Raw genomic sequence first — 17,427 nt, forward strand, 5'->3', positions numbered from 1 at the left:
ATGGATTTTTTCCTGGCCTGTAGATATCCAAAAATGAGATGACTGCAGTTCTGGGGTGTCAGATATTTGGTGATTTCTGAGATATACTCAGAGCTGAATGTGAAAAATGGAGCCTCTTTACTCATACTGTGCATCTGGTTTATAGCATCAGAAGCGCTACGTCTGATGCTATCTCTAATACGAGTGTGTGAAAGCGAGCGACTCTGCAGCCTTTAATCAATGAGAGAAATCAGGAGTCAGATACTGCACACACTGTACAATACTGTACCGATTCGTTCAATCAGTACGAGAGGAAAAGTGAGAGAAACTCGCATCCATCACAGCCGTTCCTATTGAGCCGCTACTGCTACACTGTTACACCTTTTTATCCTTCCTATGGATATATACCATCATAAATATTCATTCTCTACTGTACACGTGTCACACAGTCAGACCGTCTCAGTTATACACATGCATGATTTATCTGAAAGAGAAATATTGCTTTTCTGATATCCCAGGCGAAGATTTATTGTCTCTCGTTACCATTGTTATTGCAATAGCTTTCAAGTAATCTTTTTTTTTTTTTTTTTTTTACTGCTATGGGTATTCAGCATTTAGTGCAGTCCAGTTTCGTCCAGGATCATACATCTTTCTCTGAAAATCCATACATGCAGAATCAAAGGCAGAAATCTGCATCACCAAGCATTCTCAGCTCACACGGCTCACACAGCTCACACAGCTCACACGCAGCCCCAAATTAAGAGTCTGTTTTATGGAAACTAGTCTCTTTGCCAGGCCATTTGAATGCTTACCGGCTTTGAGGTTTAATTGGTGCGGCGCTTAAGGTGACTGAGGTATTAAATGAAGATAAAGTTGACGAAGCACACATCTGGCTCAGCTATGTAACCACAACCGGTGCCTTCATTTACAAGCCCTAATCAGTCTGATGAGATCAGATCAGAGTCTGATTTAAGAGAGGGTAAGAAAGAGCGAGGGAAGAGATGAAATGGTAATTACTATTGATTCTCTATGTGCATATGACCCCTTAGGCCTCACTTTGCATTCTTAAATCAACTCAAATGATTGGATTTGCTAATTCTTTTTCGTGCACCGTGTGCCATTAGGGACGCTGCTACGAAATACCACTATGACAAAAAAAAAAAAAAAAAAACACACACACACACATTGCCATATTTATCTCAGTGATCCCAGTGTTTGATCATTTTTATTCCTTAATCCACCCCAAAGTTAAAGGTGATGCCCAGAGGGTCACGTTATCTTTTTTTTTTCCTTTTTTTTTTTCCTCATCTCATCAACACCACACTCAAGGTTAAAATGACTAGCAGATGTAACCACTTATGATTCGGATCAGCATATACGTGCTGAGTAAATCCATTTAAGTGTGACACTTTGCTTCAATTACAAGTGCAAACTGACACAACAAGCCCCCTGGGAGGGTAAAAAAAAAAGGATGAAAAAAATGACTCTGTTAAAGGACACAATGTATGCCAAATATATAAAACATGCGCGCACACACGCACACACACACACGTACTGAGAGTAAGCGTATTTCCATTGCAGTCAGCAGTCAGGAAATTTGGCAGAAAGAGAGAAATGAGGCATTGCAGATTTTAAAGCATGCTGCAAAAGCATGGCAGGTCCACGCTGCAGAGCACGTGCAGAGATCGCCGCTGAGACAGAACTCTAACACCCTCTACTGGAGAAATCAAACATCCCACACTCACATTTTGGCCCTGCAGCAATAAGCAATGTATGAGCTATATGCAAAATTAATGGTCGAAGACCAAAATCTGGGCACTTCACCAAATCTGGTTTACATTTCTCACAATTTTTTTGTACAAAGAGTTTTTGGAAGGAAGGAAGGAAGGAAGAAGCCATAAATTGAAGGAAGTAGCAATATAGTTATAAAAATGATTTTAACTGTATATGCTCACTGCACACAATACAACATAATTGCAACAGAAACTACAAACAGGCAACTAAGGAATAAACTATTGGTTCTGTTATGCATTTATTTATTCATTTATTTAGCTGGCCTGCTTTGAGAGTGAAGCATCACTGCAAATCAATACAAAGTTCTTCTGAGTGGTCACCTTCCTATCCTATCCTAATGGGCGTGGTCTCTTCCATGATGAACCCGCCCATATCCACAGATCATGAGGGTTCACGGAATGGTCTGAAGAGGATAAATGATGTAACTCATATGCTATTGCCTTCACTCTCACCAGATCTCAACCCAGTTGAACACCTATGGGTAATTTTGGAGTGACGTGTTAGACAGACAGTGAGGAAATATCATTTTGAAAAATGGTGTTCCAGTACATTTCCAGAGACTTGTAAAATTGTTGGCAGTTAAAACCCCTTTTCATTCAACCACAACCACAGAAGAAGCGTGATTATCATAATCACCGAATTACATATAACCTAATATCACTTTAATATGTTTTTAATTACGCCAATTAGAAAATGGACAGACAATTTAAAGCAAAATTAAATCATAACTGACACGCATGTACAGTGCCTTGCATAAGGATTCACCCCACTTTGAACTTTTTCCATATTTTGTAGAACCGAAACAGACAATTGGGATTACATGTCATGAATCTATGCAAATTACCCAGAAATATTGAAGTGAGGGGAAAAAATCAATAGTTTTTAGCGAGAAAAATAAAAATTGGTGAGAAGAAAGCCATTTGCCACTTGGACCAAGGTGGAGACTCAACAAACATAAGAAAAGGTTCTCTGGTCTGATGAGACCAAAATCTAAGTTTTTGGCCTTGGCACAAAGCACTACATTTGATGTAAACTCAATACTGCTCATCACTTTGAAAAAAATAAATAAATCATGCCCATAGTGAAGCATGGTGGTGGTAGCATCATGTTGTAGGGATGCTGGTCAAGGTTGAGGGCAAGATGGATGGAGCCAAATACAGGGAAACCTTGGAAGAAAGTCTTCTGCAGTCTGTAAGAGACTTGAGACTGGAGCAGAAGTTAAAAACTAAAGATTGGACTGGTTCAAAACCAAGAACCTGAATGAGAAGGAATAGACCAGTCAAATCCCAGACCTCAATCTGATAGAGAATCTGAGGCAAGACTTCAATATTGCTGTTCACAAACAGTTTCAATTCAATCTCACAGAGCTTGAGTAATTTAGCAATGAAGAATTGGCAAAAATATCAGGATCCAGATGTGCAAAGCTGATAGGAACTATCCCAGAAGACCTGCAGCTGTAATTGTAGCCAAAGGTGGTTCTACCGAGTGTTGACCCAGGGGTAGGGGTTATTACCTGGTAGAACCTCCTTTGGCTGCAATTCTGCTTTTTATGTTTAATAAACCGTTGCATCACAATACAAATGCATCTTTGTATGTTAGACATATTGCATGAATCGCAATTAAGTCCATTTCAGTTTCAGTTATGACAAAAATTTGAAAAGCTCAAGGGGGTGAATATTTATGCAGGGCAATGTATTTAGGGCCTCTTTTCTGTAGGAATGGATTATTTAGACAAAAGCATTAAATATTAGAAAGAGTTTGATAGTAGATGTGGGATGTTATACATTTGAACACAGATTTTTTTTTTTTTTGCCTTCGAATACATAAATATGAAAATCTGCACTGTGAAATTTGCTCTTTCCCTACTGGGAATATCTTAATCATCATGATAACCATTTAAAAGTCATACTGGAAAAATCATGACAGTCATAACAGAAAAAAATAAAATGCATGAAGATCCATAAAGAATTGATTTATAGATTAATGCTGTGTTCATGGTCTCTTGTAGGTGGTCATTTGCAAGTAATAACGTCATTTCCCACCTCGGGGCGTTCAACGTGTGAAGTGGAAAATAACATGGACGCCTGCACAAAGATGTCTTTTATTTGTCCTGTCAGAGCATGTAAAGCTCTTAAAAAAATCCTCTAAGCAAACTTTTACAGTTACAGGCCATGACCAGCTATTAGTGCTGTTCTACTTTAGTGAATTTCAAACGTTTATGCAACATTTTGGACTGAAATTGGAGCACAGCAACAACAGCTAACAAAAGCGAGTAGCTTAGCAAGAAGCTAGCCAGCTAACGTTTGTGACAACTCTAATGTTGATGATTGTCTTCTCAAAACAGCGATTAATATGGTCAGTGTTATAGATTTAACTAAGTCCTGTGTCTGTAATTTTAACTGATCTAAAGCCAATACTGTTATAAACTAATTTAAAAGTAGAGAAGAGGGACTTTACATCGTTCACAGTGTGAGCGGCCATGTTGCTTTGACGTCACTCTGTAAACAGGGAAGGAACTGGTAGATGAGAAGACTAACCCAAGTTGACGAGTTGAAATTGCAAGCTGAGGGAGTTTTCTGTGGCTTTTACTGGTTATAAGCGGGGAATTACACGTTGTAACTTCGTCTTGAATGCAGCATAATATTAAAGATTAAAGATAAATATTTCCACTCCTAAGTGCACAGTGTACACAGCTAATGAGTTGTATGAAAAAGTTAAATAACTCACACGAATCTTCAAGCATTTCAACAAGCAGGTGAAGGTGTACTTTATTGGTTAAACACATGATAGTCACACATCCACACACCAAACCGTGCTTGGGAGATTGCACTGGACTCAAAGATAAGTTACAGCATCTGGATACTAACACGTGGATCTACAGTACAGCTCCGCCTTAACAGAGAGAAATATTGTGTTTACACAGCAGAGGTGAAAGTTTGAGGCAGCGGACAGTGGCTTACATCATGGCTAAAAGCACTAAAAGCCGAGGAAGCGACTGATCTCTTGCTAAAACCACTCCGTACAGCACATTCAGGACACGACCGGGGGAGGGATGAGCGGGTTTAACGACGAGACGAAAAGCCGATAGTTCGCGATGAAGATGAACGGAAGCATCTGTGTCAGCACACCCTACACACAACAGGGTGACATTTGACCCTGCTGCGACCTTGTGTGACTTCAGATGGCGGCAGTGACGTCACTCTCCTTGCCTCGGCTGCGTACGACGTGTTCCAGCTGGCCCGAGTCAGACACGTCGTAACTCGTCTTGTATTTGGCCAAGATCTTCATCAGAGGACGAAGCTTCAGCCACCACTGCTCCTTAGGAATCCTGTGACTGAACACACACACACACACACACACACACACACTTATTCATACCTGGGGACAATTAAGAGTTGCCTATCCACATGTTAATCATTCAGCTGTACAGTCTCCTCCAGAATGATTATTTCTATTTTCTTGGAATAAATGAACTTCAATTAAAGGTTAGAATTTTTTTTCCCATCTTTTCATCACGAGATTAAGCCAATTACATTACAAAGACATTTTTCATTTCATAATAGCTTTTTTCTTTTCCAGTCTTTCCAAGGGGGGTAATAATTCTAGAGCTGACTGTAGATTTTTTTGCCTTTGATTATGTAAATATTATGAAAACTTGAACTGTGAAATGTGTTCTGACACCCCTCTATTGCTACGCCTGGTGCGTTTCCAGATGGATAAAAATGATAATGTTTTAAGCGCAGCAAGTGGTTATACTTATACTGAAAAAAAAACATCCCTAAGGAGACAGGAAGAACATAATTCACTCAGTGACTAAAACATATCTCAATGTAACAGCATAAAATGGCCCCAACAGCGCTGAGGCTCACACGTACCAGTGTCACACACACACACACACACACACCACCGCATCAGTGTCACTGCTGTACTAAGAATGATCCACCATCTGAATAATTTCTGATGAGTGGTGGTACGTTTCTATTGAAGTACAGTGAAAAGGGGGCTGAAAAACTGTGTGTATCAACGGAACAACCTAGAAAGCGACCGATGTGGAAGGTAATGTTGATTGCAGAAGCCGTGCTGTGACATGGAAAGCTTCAGAAAGTGCTTCACAGGGCAAGTACATGTACACATCAAGGAACACGGGGCATTTAGCCAAAACATTTACAAGTGAAACGCTATAAAAATATTGGCAGACGTATTCTACTTTTTTGGGTTAAATGTTAAATTTCTCATGTTTTTAGGGTGAGATTAAGTTGTATTTCTTTCCAATACAAGGCTTTTTTTTTATAACCTTTTTTCAACCCATCGTTACTAAGGACGCCGATAATTCTGGAGCTGACTCTTTCATTTAAATCACTCTGATTCTTTCATTTAAATATGGAAATATTATGAAAATTTGAACTGTGAAATTTGCTCTGACAGCCCTATTGGAAAAAAGGATAAAAATGCCAACAATAATGTTTTAAACACAGCAAGTGATCATAGTGGAACAATCATGTTTGCTACTGAAATCCTGGGTGGCTGTAAATGTGGCTCTGAATGTACAAAACAGCGACACAAATTAGCTGGAACAGAAAAACGTAGATTCGGAGCAGCGCTACACTACTTTTTATCAGCTTATCATCGTTAGGCTGTGTTCAGCGTAGTGTGGGAGGAGAATCAGCTTCATACGTACACAAAGTCCGTCTCATCCTTCAGCTGAACAACAGGCTGGAAGATGAGGTTACGGCGACGCATCCCCAACAAACAGGCCGAGTCCTCAGTGTTAGCAAACACTCTCCCTGAAGGACACACACACACACACACACACACACACACACACATGGATGTGTGAAGCATTAGAGCTGTCTGTAGTGATTTCTATTTTAATGTGTAAGAAGACCTGACGTCCGTGGTAACCGGATTTATACTACAGCGCTGTTGAATTCTCTATTCTGATTGGTCAGAAGGTGTAATTTTTATAACAGCAGCTCTGACTGTAGTTCTTGCTGCAATTCAAATCACAGGGTGATAACTCATCCCATGCATTCATTTTAATGCGTTGTTGTTTCTATAGTAACAGCTAATTCATAGAGACTTGAATGGTAGATATTTAGAAGTCTAATAAAAAAAAAAAGAATTAAAAAATGTTGTTCATTAACAATAGAAAACATATAATTGTTGATATTGTGAAGTATCTAACGAGTTTATTTAGCATTTTTGGAAGGAGTCTCCAGTATCAGTGCTTGGTATCAGAGGGTCAAGACAGAGGACTTGTTGCTTTTAGGTTTCTCAGTAACATGACGTACTGTGTTGTCTTTACTTCAAGAGAGAGAGGAAAAAGAAATGGTGATGATGGAACAACTGCTTATAGCTGCTATAACTTAAGTGACAAGTTGACGAGTTTCCCAGATGTTCCTCAACATTAAATGTGACTATAAATGAATAAAAATGATGACACACTTTGAAATTGTAATAGTTGGCTAATTACTGTGGTATAAGAGGAATAAAACATTCCATGATGTGATGTTATAGGAGAATAATCAACTTCAGGGTGGTAAGAGTAATTCTGCTTTGCATCAGGACGCACCACACCATGCATCGTTGATTACTTTCCTGTAACAGCACACCCCCAATGTTGGACTACAAAACATGTTTATCATGCCTCAGACAAACGTATGAATTATTATCACAGACACCAGAGAGTGCAATATGATTAAAATATTATCACAATATACAGTATTATCACAATGTGCTTTTCTGAGCAGGTATCAGCAGTAGCTCTGAAACACATCAGAAAAACTAGATATATATTATATGAAAATGTATTAATTTTAAATTTTCACATCTATGTAGATCTATTTATGCAATTTTAGATCTTTGATAGCGTTCAATACATGTATGATTAAGAACAAAAGGCAAGTTTAGGGTCCTCAAAAACAATCAAACATTTGGGAAATGAAGTCTATTTTGTGGAACAGACATGAATTACAGTGAAACAAAACAAACTGATGATGACTACTCATCAATACTCCTGAGTAATCCCTTTTAAACGTTAGGTTTCACTTCAGATGTTGTGATATTGTAAATTAATCATATTGCCCCCCTCAAGTTAAAAGAATGATATGATAAGCAACCATACCTGTCTAATTCTCTATGTTATACCATGGCATTCTGTTATGTGGATGAACATCTTATGGATATTATGGTTGAGGTTTTAAGTAAAATGTAAGTAAACAGTTACCTTCATCTTTAGTCAGCCACACGCACAGCAAAAAAGGCAAAAACACACAGTTGAGAAATCAAACCAAAGCCTCTTGTACAGTTAATAATCTCACACTGATACTTTGACTAAAATTATTAATAACAATTATATAAATAAATGTATACACTGAACCTCTCTATGTAAATGCAATACACTGCTCACCCTACATACAGCATCTTCTTTATCTCTATACCTTTATATACATGTCAGTTTCAACACTACTTATTCAATATGATCTTTTTGCACTGTTCAGTGATGTATACAACCATCTTTGCACCTCCACATCACTACTTGCTCTACATTATGTTTTTAAATGATATTACGCAATCTGAGCTATTCACACTACATGCAATCTCAACTGTTGCACTTTTCCGGTCACTTAAACAACTTGTATGTCGTATCTCCATGTTTGTCATATGTTAACTGTAGAGGGAAGCTATTTTTTTTTCATAATAATTTCATTGGGTTGAGTCAGTTAGTCTGTGTTGACTACTTTATTTCTATAAGAGGTCATTTCATAATAATAGCTAAGAGACAGATTTATTTCAGCTTTTATTTACTCGATCAGATTTTCAGTGGGTCAAACTTTTACATATACTTTGTTAGTATTTGGTGGCATTGCCTTTTAATTGCTTGAACGTGAGTCAAACACTTGGTGTAGCCTTCTAAAAGCTTCTCACTATACTGTACTTAGCTGGAATTATTTGCTCATTCCTCTTGACAGAACTGTTGTAACTCAGTCAGGTTTGCGGATCTTCTCGCTCAGACATGCTTTTTCAGTTTAACTTTTCTATAGGATTCAGATCAGGGATTTGTGATGGCTACTCCAATACTTCCACTTTGTTGTCTTTAAGCCATTTTCTTACAACTTTGGAGGTTTGCTTAGGATCACTGTCCTGCTGGAAGGCCCAGCTGTGTCCAGGTTTTACCTTTCTGGCTGATGCCATGAGGTGTTGCTTCAGTATTTCTATATAATCCTCCTTCCTCATGATTTGCATGGCATCAAGGGCAAAAAAAAAGCACTGGCTCTAAAATACAGCCACAGTTACACTCCTAAATAACTCTTAATGATCACAACTGGCCAATCAGAAGTCTGGAGTCTTCCAGGCTGGAGTCTTCCAGACTGCCAACTTGGTGTATGTAAACATTTGACCCACTGCAATTACGATATAATGAATTAAAGCTGAAATAAATCTGTCTATAGTCGATTGCTTTAAAATTACCTCTGATGTGAATAAAGTAGACGCCCTAACTGACTTGCCAAAAGAAATGTATGGCAACATGAAATGTGTGGAGTTGTGAAAAACTCAGACTGACTATCATTATCAGATTGATTATATTAAAAATTGAATATCCTTAGAATTTTTAGAATATCTTTATATGTACAACATGGAACTGAAATGAACTTAAGTGGGATTGTATGCCATGAATCTGCACAAAATAGCCCATAATACTGGAGGAGAAAACAATACAATTTGGAAAATTATTTATAAATAAAAGATGTAAAAGTGTGATTACATAAGTATTTACCCCAACTTTTATGATATTTATTTGTAAATCATTTCGCAAACTACTTTGATTTTCCTCCCACTTCAATGTTATGGGAAGAGTGTTGCATATATTGTGTTGAATTTCCTGATATTTATTTAAACTGATATTTATTAGACTTAATATTTTTGGCTAGGTATCTCTCTTGAGTGTAAAAATGTAAAAATATAAAACTATAATAAACTTGATGGGCTATTTTGTGTTGATTCGTGGCATATAATCCCAATTAATTAGTTCCAGGTTCTAAGTCTACCAAAGTTCATAAGGGGGTGAATACTTACGCAAGCCACTGTATACTGCTATTCCTCCAGCTAACACTAACCCCATCATTAACCTCAGCGCCCACAATGGAAATATGTTGTAAGATAGGTAAAGAGGCAATTATTTCGTTGTGGAAGTGCCTCGGGCTGTCTGTGTGGTTGGTGTGTTCCTGCGTCAGTGCTGCGTCTGTCTCTCATCAGAAGACTGGCTCAGCACGCTAGCGGTCTGTCAGCACTCTCTCGGGGTTCACTTACCTTGCCTGTAGCACTCGTTCAGCTTCTTCGAGATCCACTGCATGGCCTTGGCTGAGATTTTAGTCCCAAAGTTGCGGTCGAATGGGGATGGAGCACCTCCCTGAGGAGCGAGGGAGAAAGATGAAGAGAGAGAGAGAGAAAGGGTTTACATGAGAACATCACGTTATATTTATACTCTAGACTTTTTAAAGTAATAAAATCAGATCATTCTGTCTGAAGGATTTATTACAATGTTTTTTCTATGTTATTTCCATTGATCAAAAATGGTCATGTGGAGGCAGGATTATGTTTTTTCATCTCTTCATGGAGACCAAGTAAACCCATAATGATGACAGTTTTGACATTTGAGGAAAACTGTACTGTTAGAAAAATGACAGGTTTAACTTCATAGAGAAAAAAATAAAAGAGCCAAAATGTTTCCTTTTAAAACACCCTTTTACTGACGAGGGTTTATGGATCGGTGTAGAAACCATTATTTCGCTACAGTAACACACAACTTAATACAAATAACCCACAAAGAGTTACAAATGTGTGTGAGTTATGTGTGTGTATATATGTGTGTGTACCTGCTGCATGTGGCCAAGTACATTCTTCCTGCAGTCGAACACGCCTTTGCCCTCCTCTGAGTAGAGCTGATAAATGAAATCTGTTGTGTAGTTCTCGTTACAGTTCTCATTCCTGGAGGAACACGCATGCAGAAATCACACACCCCCACACACACACACACCCACACACACACAGCACAGCAGGCCTTGAGGTGCCAATCAAAACCGCCCCAAAAATATCCTTATGTGATGTGATGTGATCTGAGAGGCTGTTTAAAATATTCAGGGGCAAACTAAACACACATTTCGGTTCCAGTTCTGTTTACGGGGTGAGATCCACACACACACACACACACACACACACACACACACTGATGACGGCGTTAATGTTTAGTAATGAGAAGGGAAAGAAGGTGTTACCTGAGGACGAGTCCTCTCTGAATGCTGGTCTTCATCTTCTCTGTTAAGTGCTCCACGTTAGACTGGGATATAACACACAACAAATTAGTTCTTATATAACTACAAGATTAAACTACCTGAAAATGATGATAGTCCTCTATGTTTAATCAGTTAGCGTCTCTACTACTAACAAATCTACTACTAAAAAGTGTACTCTGTGACATTTTTTAATCCAAAAAAATAACAAAGGAACCTGAAAATGAGTTGCCTCTAACAATAACACCATACAAATCTTCAGGTCTGAGTCACAGACTGTGTATCCTGTTTTCATATGTGTGTATGCGTATGTGTGTGTGCAGTGGAGTTTAGAATTTAAATGATAAATACTTAGCATTTTAATATTTAGCATTTTAATGCATTCAAATACTAATGAGTCGACATTAGCAACAGCACTACACCATGTGTGATGGAATTGTACAGCTGATTATTTCTGTTATTTCTCTTTTTGTATGTTGTCATCTACTGGTCGTACTTATGCTGCCTTCACGCCCTTCTCGGAAGTTCGTGCGTACAAGTTCGACAGTGGTGATTACAATGTGGTGTGTGTTCAGGTGGTTTTAGTCAGAAAAAAATGGACAGCATAAGAAAACCTCTTCTGTTTTTAATCATTTACTTTTTGAATCTTCAACGACAATATGTTTATTTTGTCTTACTGAAAGAAATTGAAACGGTAACTGTACTGAAATGTTAAATTACCACTTAAATTGCCCCCTGCTGTAGATGTAACATTCATACTGGTAGCTGGCATGACTTTTTATAATTGACACGGCCGCAGCTCGAAAAATCGAAACTCAAAGAAAAAAAACAAGTTCCCGATTTGAAAGTATGACACTGTTGTGGCGTTCAAGTGCACTCACATCGTAATTACGATATTTCTGACAGCAACAAGAGTTAACTGATTCAGTGATAGAGAAAGCCATTTTAAGCATTTTCTTGTCACATCTGAGTCTCGGCCAAGAAAGTCCGTCTGTCTCTTTCCTGCGTCCTCCTTCACACCCAGACACACACCGTGTTCTACTCTGTCCTTCTTCTATAACTAAGAAAGCGTAATTGCTGGTAAAGTTCCGTAACATAAGAGGAATAAAAGCCTCTGGGGTGGTAACAGTAAATTTGCTTCGTCTTGGGCCGCATCACATCACCCCGTCGCTGATTATTTTTCTAGTGTTTTATTCCTTTCCGAACACACCATGTTAACTGATGACTAACACCCGACTCGTGTTATCATTCCTGCTGCGATCGCTCGAGTGCGTTAGCCTGATGCGATAAAACACAGGCTTGTTTTGGTCGCTGGTGTGTATGATGTGTACCTGCAGGTCTCGGATGTCGAAGGGCTCTTCATAAATGTAAGCGGCGTCAGCACCTGCTGCCAGACCGCCCACGCTGGCCAGATAACCACAGTACCCTCCCATCGTCTCGATGATGAACACACGCCGCTTTGTCCCACTGGCTGACTGCTTGATACGGTCACATGTCTGATCTCACACAAACACACACGCACACACACACACACACAAGAGATTTTGTCAGCAGGTCCTGCATTAATGCTGTGTATATAAGCTAGATTATATACTAATATAATATATTATATACTAAATTATATTATTATTACTGGCTCAGTGCTATGCAATATGTGGAAATAAAATAATAAATAATCAGGAAAACTGAACACTCTGCATTAACACTCCCTGCTCTTAGGAACTCTAATGGAAATACTTACTGCTGAGGAACAATAACGCGAATATCTTCCTCTAATAAGAAGACGTTTTAAAAAGATTTACTGTAGTTTTTGTCCATTGTAATTGTAAGCAGATTTCTCCTCAGCGTTGTATAATATATAATGTAACTAGAGCACAGAGGGTTGTGAATTAATCTAGAGGGTTGTGAATTAATCTCATTTTTAATTATTTTTTTTTCACCCTCAATTAATTGAAATTAATTGACTTAATCAGTGAGCTTAACTATTGGCTTAGTAATGTTACCTAGAAAATGATGTTACCTAGCCAAGTGATCCATACTGTTGTGGCAAATAAGTAAATAAATTCATGAATTAATTAGCCATTAGTCTAATCGATTAATTAATTTTGAGTCTAATTATCTTTGTATTTAAATAATGTAAGTCTAAAGCAGTCTCATTTTCATCTGATTCAAAGATCTGTGTCTGAAGATTGAAGAAAATTATGATTATATGCAAATATACAAAAATATCTCTCTAATTTCTCTCATTTCATGAAAGCTGTAAATTATAAATTATATATTAAGAGAGAAATAAAGCTGTAAACTGCAAAACTGTAAATTCAGAATAAAAGTCTACATTACAATGTAAATCCAAAATGTAAATAATTAAAACTATTTATAAATAATTTTTACACATTTTATACATTTGTATTTAGATTTCATTTTTTTCTGTGTTTGATCCTCATACATTTGTTTATATGTATAATTGTTTTTCTTTCTTTTTTATTTAACAAATTATTAAATAAACAATTTTATTTAACAAATTATTAAATTATTTTAAATATTTCTAATATATAATATCGATTTTTTCGTTAGATTTGCTTTCGATTATTTGTTGATCCTCATGCCATTGTTTTTGGCATAATTTTTCATATGTATAATTATTTTTGTAAAATTTCTTTTTATTTGTTTTAACCTCTGATCATCATTTTTATTTTTTGTCTTTGATCCTCATACGTTTGTTTACAGTTTACAATCTACTAAATAAAAAGGTCAGTTTTTTTTACCACCATTTAAAATGATAAGGTTAAATAAAACCATTTTATTTCTAAACTGACTAATTAATTCAAGGAAGTGATCATGATTTTCAATATTCAGTAAAATAACTGTAAGATTAGTTATTGTTATTTGCAGCACTATCCCCTGGAATTAGACTTTCTTCCAGTAGCAGAGGTGTATATTAGGGTGAAACCTTTTCTTGTAGAAATGATTTTCTAGAATGATCGAGGCAGTGTTTTCTCTCTTACCTCCACGATGGCATTAAGGGCAGTGTCTGCCCCGATACTAAGGTCAGTACCAGGCACATTGTTACTAATTGTAGCAGGCAGCATACACAGTGGGATGCAAAACTCCTCATAGTTGTTGCGAGCCTCATAGAGCTGCAGCAGACACTCAAGCGCCTGAGATGACCCCATGCACACACACACACACACACACACACAAACACAAACACAAGCACACCACAGCACATTGCAGTGCACACGTCAGACCAGCTGAGGCGCGTTCTGGTGCAGGAGTGGACCCCGTCGATCACACACTGACCGTGTGATAGCAGCACCGGCTTCCCATTGGCCAGAAGATAGAGGAAGGAAGAGGGGGAGGGGAGGGAAGGGGGAAGGGGGCAAAAACATAATGCATGCACGTGGGTCGGTGCATGCATATATACAAGTGCACACAGTGTGAGGTGGGATGCTGAAAGATGGATCGGGGTGGGAAAACATACAAACCACCAAGCACTTGTTGCCATGACAACAGCAGCAGGATGGAGAGTGCAAAACAGACTTTGTGTTGATCTGTCTATCCCCGTTTTCCAATCTATATTTAATTCTGCTTAACTGTAAATTGGGTTGTTTGATACTGCAATCATTTCCAAACTTTATTTTGTCTTTTTTTTTTTACGATTTTTTTCTACTATAAGAAATGAATGTCATTTTAAAGCGCAGCGATGACTCAGCTTGATTATTTATGCAAATGTTTGGCGTGTGTCAAGGCTTGATTACAAATTAAGAGCTGAAAATTAAAACTCAATCAAGAATTTGGCAGGCTTCCTGCGGCGTGATGAGTTTAATCGACGGCATTTACATTACTGAGGTGTTCGCTCGGCACCGTCCTGATCCTAAGTGCATTAAAGGTGAATTAGGGGTAAGTGCTCTGTGGATTGAGTTAAACGAGTGATCATGTTGAATTCCTCTCTGAAGGTTCGTGCTGCTCGCTGTAATTCAGACTTGGGGAATCAGCTCTCTAATGAGGCTGAAAGTGGTGCGTTTACAGTCAAGGAACAAGACGGCATGCACAAAACCAGCAGCGTGCCTTCATGCCTCATCATCATCATCATCACTTACCTGTGAGCTACCAGTTCGCCTTTGAGTTTACCAGCCTGCAGTCTCCAACAGCTCCTAAATCTCTGTTACTGCTGCACTTACGGTTTAATGATCAGTAATGGCTAATGGCTTTATGATTAGTGCCGGCTCACAGTAACGATCAGCAGGCCGTTATGGCTCAATAATCAGCATGGAGTGTGAAATTTAGCGTGTGTTTATGAAAGAAAAATGGAATTCTGCTATTAATGCCTATAATCTGTCATCTAAATCACACCATTTACTGATCCTGCGTGTTCAGAGATCAGAACAGAGATCCACACCTTATCATAATACCTACGGCTTAATACCAACTCGATTTGCTTAAAAAATGCATCATGTATATTAACTTTCCATCCATCAGCCAAATAATATCCAATTTCAACTAAAAAATAACCATTTATTATAACAACTAGTCTATGCTAGAATTATGCTTCAGTAGACCCCTAAAGGCTGAGTCTATAACCAAGAACTGATTTTTGTTTTATTTTCAGCATTTATCATTTTACATTTCCTTATTTGGCTAACGCTTTAATTCAGAGCGACTGCGAGAGGATATGATCCAGGCACAGGTCTGAGCAGGGACATTGGTTTCTGACAGGCCTGGGTTTTAAACTCACAACCTACTGGCTCCTAGTTTAGATCCTCATCCACTGTTACCAAAAGCCAATGCAAAGCGAACCTCAGGTATTTAAAGGGATGTAAAGGAAAACTCCAAATATATTAACTACCTTTATACTGAAATATCTGATGTGTTTAGTGATATTTGGTTCTAGTTTTTTTGTAGTATTTTCATTAATCCTGTGAGAAGGTAATAGTCCTCCCCTGCACTGACGTCACAGCAGGACAATGCTAGTGCAGAAAAAAATTGAACCAATCTCAAAAATCAGTGATAACGGTCCAGTTTTGCTGTTAGCTCCTAAAAAAAAGAGGAACAACTTCTTTTCTCAGTCTCCATTTTCCAATGCTGTTCAACGTCATATTAATAAAAAGTCCGATGTAGAAGTAGTGGAAAAATGGGTGCAAATGCTTGACTCAATGTCCCAGAATGCAACACAGATGTACGCTGATTTACAGCAGAGACTCGGCTAAGCTAGGTAGCTATCTATGAGAAGATGATGGTGATGGCATTGTCGGTGGTATTAGCATGAAAGTTGAAGGTTTGGAAGCTGATCTGTTTGAGCAGAGTGTACAGATTAGGAGGCGAGAGAGCTGGACAAGCTAAAGCATTAAAGCACTGCTGCATCACTATCAGCAGGTAATCCAATGGCATTGTGGGTAATATAGGAAAATATACCAATATGTAAATGAAAGAAGTTTAAATTGAAAAAGTCAACTTATAAATCTTGGACATCATTGAAGATCACTTAATTATAAAGATTAGGGTGGATTTTTCCTTTAGGAATACATTCCTGATCCTGTGTTTAAGTGTGTTGTCACGCCATGTGGTTCACCCAGATGGTAACACACACACACTCATAAATACAGATCATTTCTTCAAGAAAAACAGTTGATATTGATCTAATTAGTACAGTGTTCTATGTGTTATCATCATTATTCATCCCTAGCCTTGACGACTGAGGAAATGAAATATATTGTAAATAATTTTTTGTAGCTGACTCAGACATTTGGACCCTATCATATACAATCAGTTTGTTTGGTCAATCATGACATCACCACTACTTTTTTGTGTGTATGTATAGAGATGATTGGCATAAAGCTGGTAAACTGAAGGCGTAGCCCATGTTATGTCTGGCTAGTGTGATTGTGGGCGGAGCAACAAGCCGCACTTACATGAGTGATGGCGTTCAGAGCGGTGTCTGCGCCAATGCTGAGGTCTGAGCCTGGCACATTGTTGGAGACTGTGGCTGGCACCATGACCATGGGCACACACAACTCCTCCCATGTTCCACGGGCTGCTAACAACTCCATGATCCCCAGGTAGGCCTGCGGGGTACGGCAGAGCCACGGCTTTAGTAGTGCTGGGAGGGGGCTGTGTGGAGGGAGGTATGTTAGGGGAGTGTGAAGGGACGAGGTGAAAGAGAGAGAGGGACGGAGAATGGGACGGAGCCGAGGGAAGAGCCAGGTCTATCACGATGGACAGCACGGGAGGGACAAAGGTACCACTCCAAACACAGGAAATTACATGTTCATATAGAAGATTCATTCAGACATCCTAATATATGTCACTCACACACACACACACACACACAATTTGTAGACCTGTCTGAAAAATGTTTAAATTTCTC

The 17,427-nt window shown here is 38.4% G+C and overlaps 1 protein-coding gene across 5 annotated transcripts in view; it reads right to left on the reverse strand.

The window, feature by feature from the left end:
- Positions 1-4,515: 4,515 nt before the first annotated feature.
- The window catches only part of pfkpa (phosphofructokinase, platelet a), a 40,353-nt gene continuing 27,441 nt past the window's right edge, over positions 4,516-17,427 (reverse strand). For 2 of the 5 annotated variants that reach the window (XM_034308772.2, XM_034308775.2), the window contains exons 16-22: positions 16,973-17,125; positions 12,395-12,559; positions 11,049-11,110; positions 10,650-10,761; positions 10,084-10,183; positions 6,452-6,557; positions 4,516-5,107 (exon numbers count right to left, since the gene is read on the reverse strand). In XM_034308772.2, the coding sequence (XP_034164663.1) occupies positions 4,951-5,107; positions 6,452-6,557; positions 10,084-10,183; positions 10,650-10,761; positions 11,049-11,110; positions 12,395-12,559; positions 16,973-17,125 (855 nt within the window). In that variant the 3' untranslated portion in view covers positions 4,516-4,950. Of the gene's footprint in view, positions 5,108-6,451; positions 6,558-10,083; positions 10,184-10,649; positions 10,762-11,048; positions 11,111-12,394; positions 12,560-14,068; positions 14,222-16,951; positions 17,126-17,427 lie in introns of all 5 variants that reach the window. The other 3 variants (XM_034308768.2, XM_034308766.2, XM_053234524.1) reach the window with 2 other exon arrangements.

The sequence above is a fragment of the Pangasianodon hypophthalmus genome, chromosome 1 (assembly GCF_027358585.1).
Source record: "Pangasianodon hypophthalmus isolate fPanHyp1 chromosome 1, fPanHyp1.pri, whole genome shotgun sequence".
NCBI classification, from domain to species: Eukaryota; Metazoa; Chordata; class Actinopteri; order Siluriformes; family Pangasiidae; genus Pangasianodon; species Pangasianodon hypophthalmus.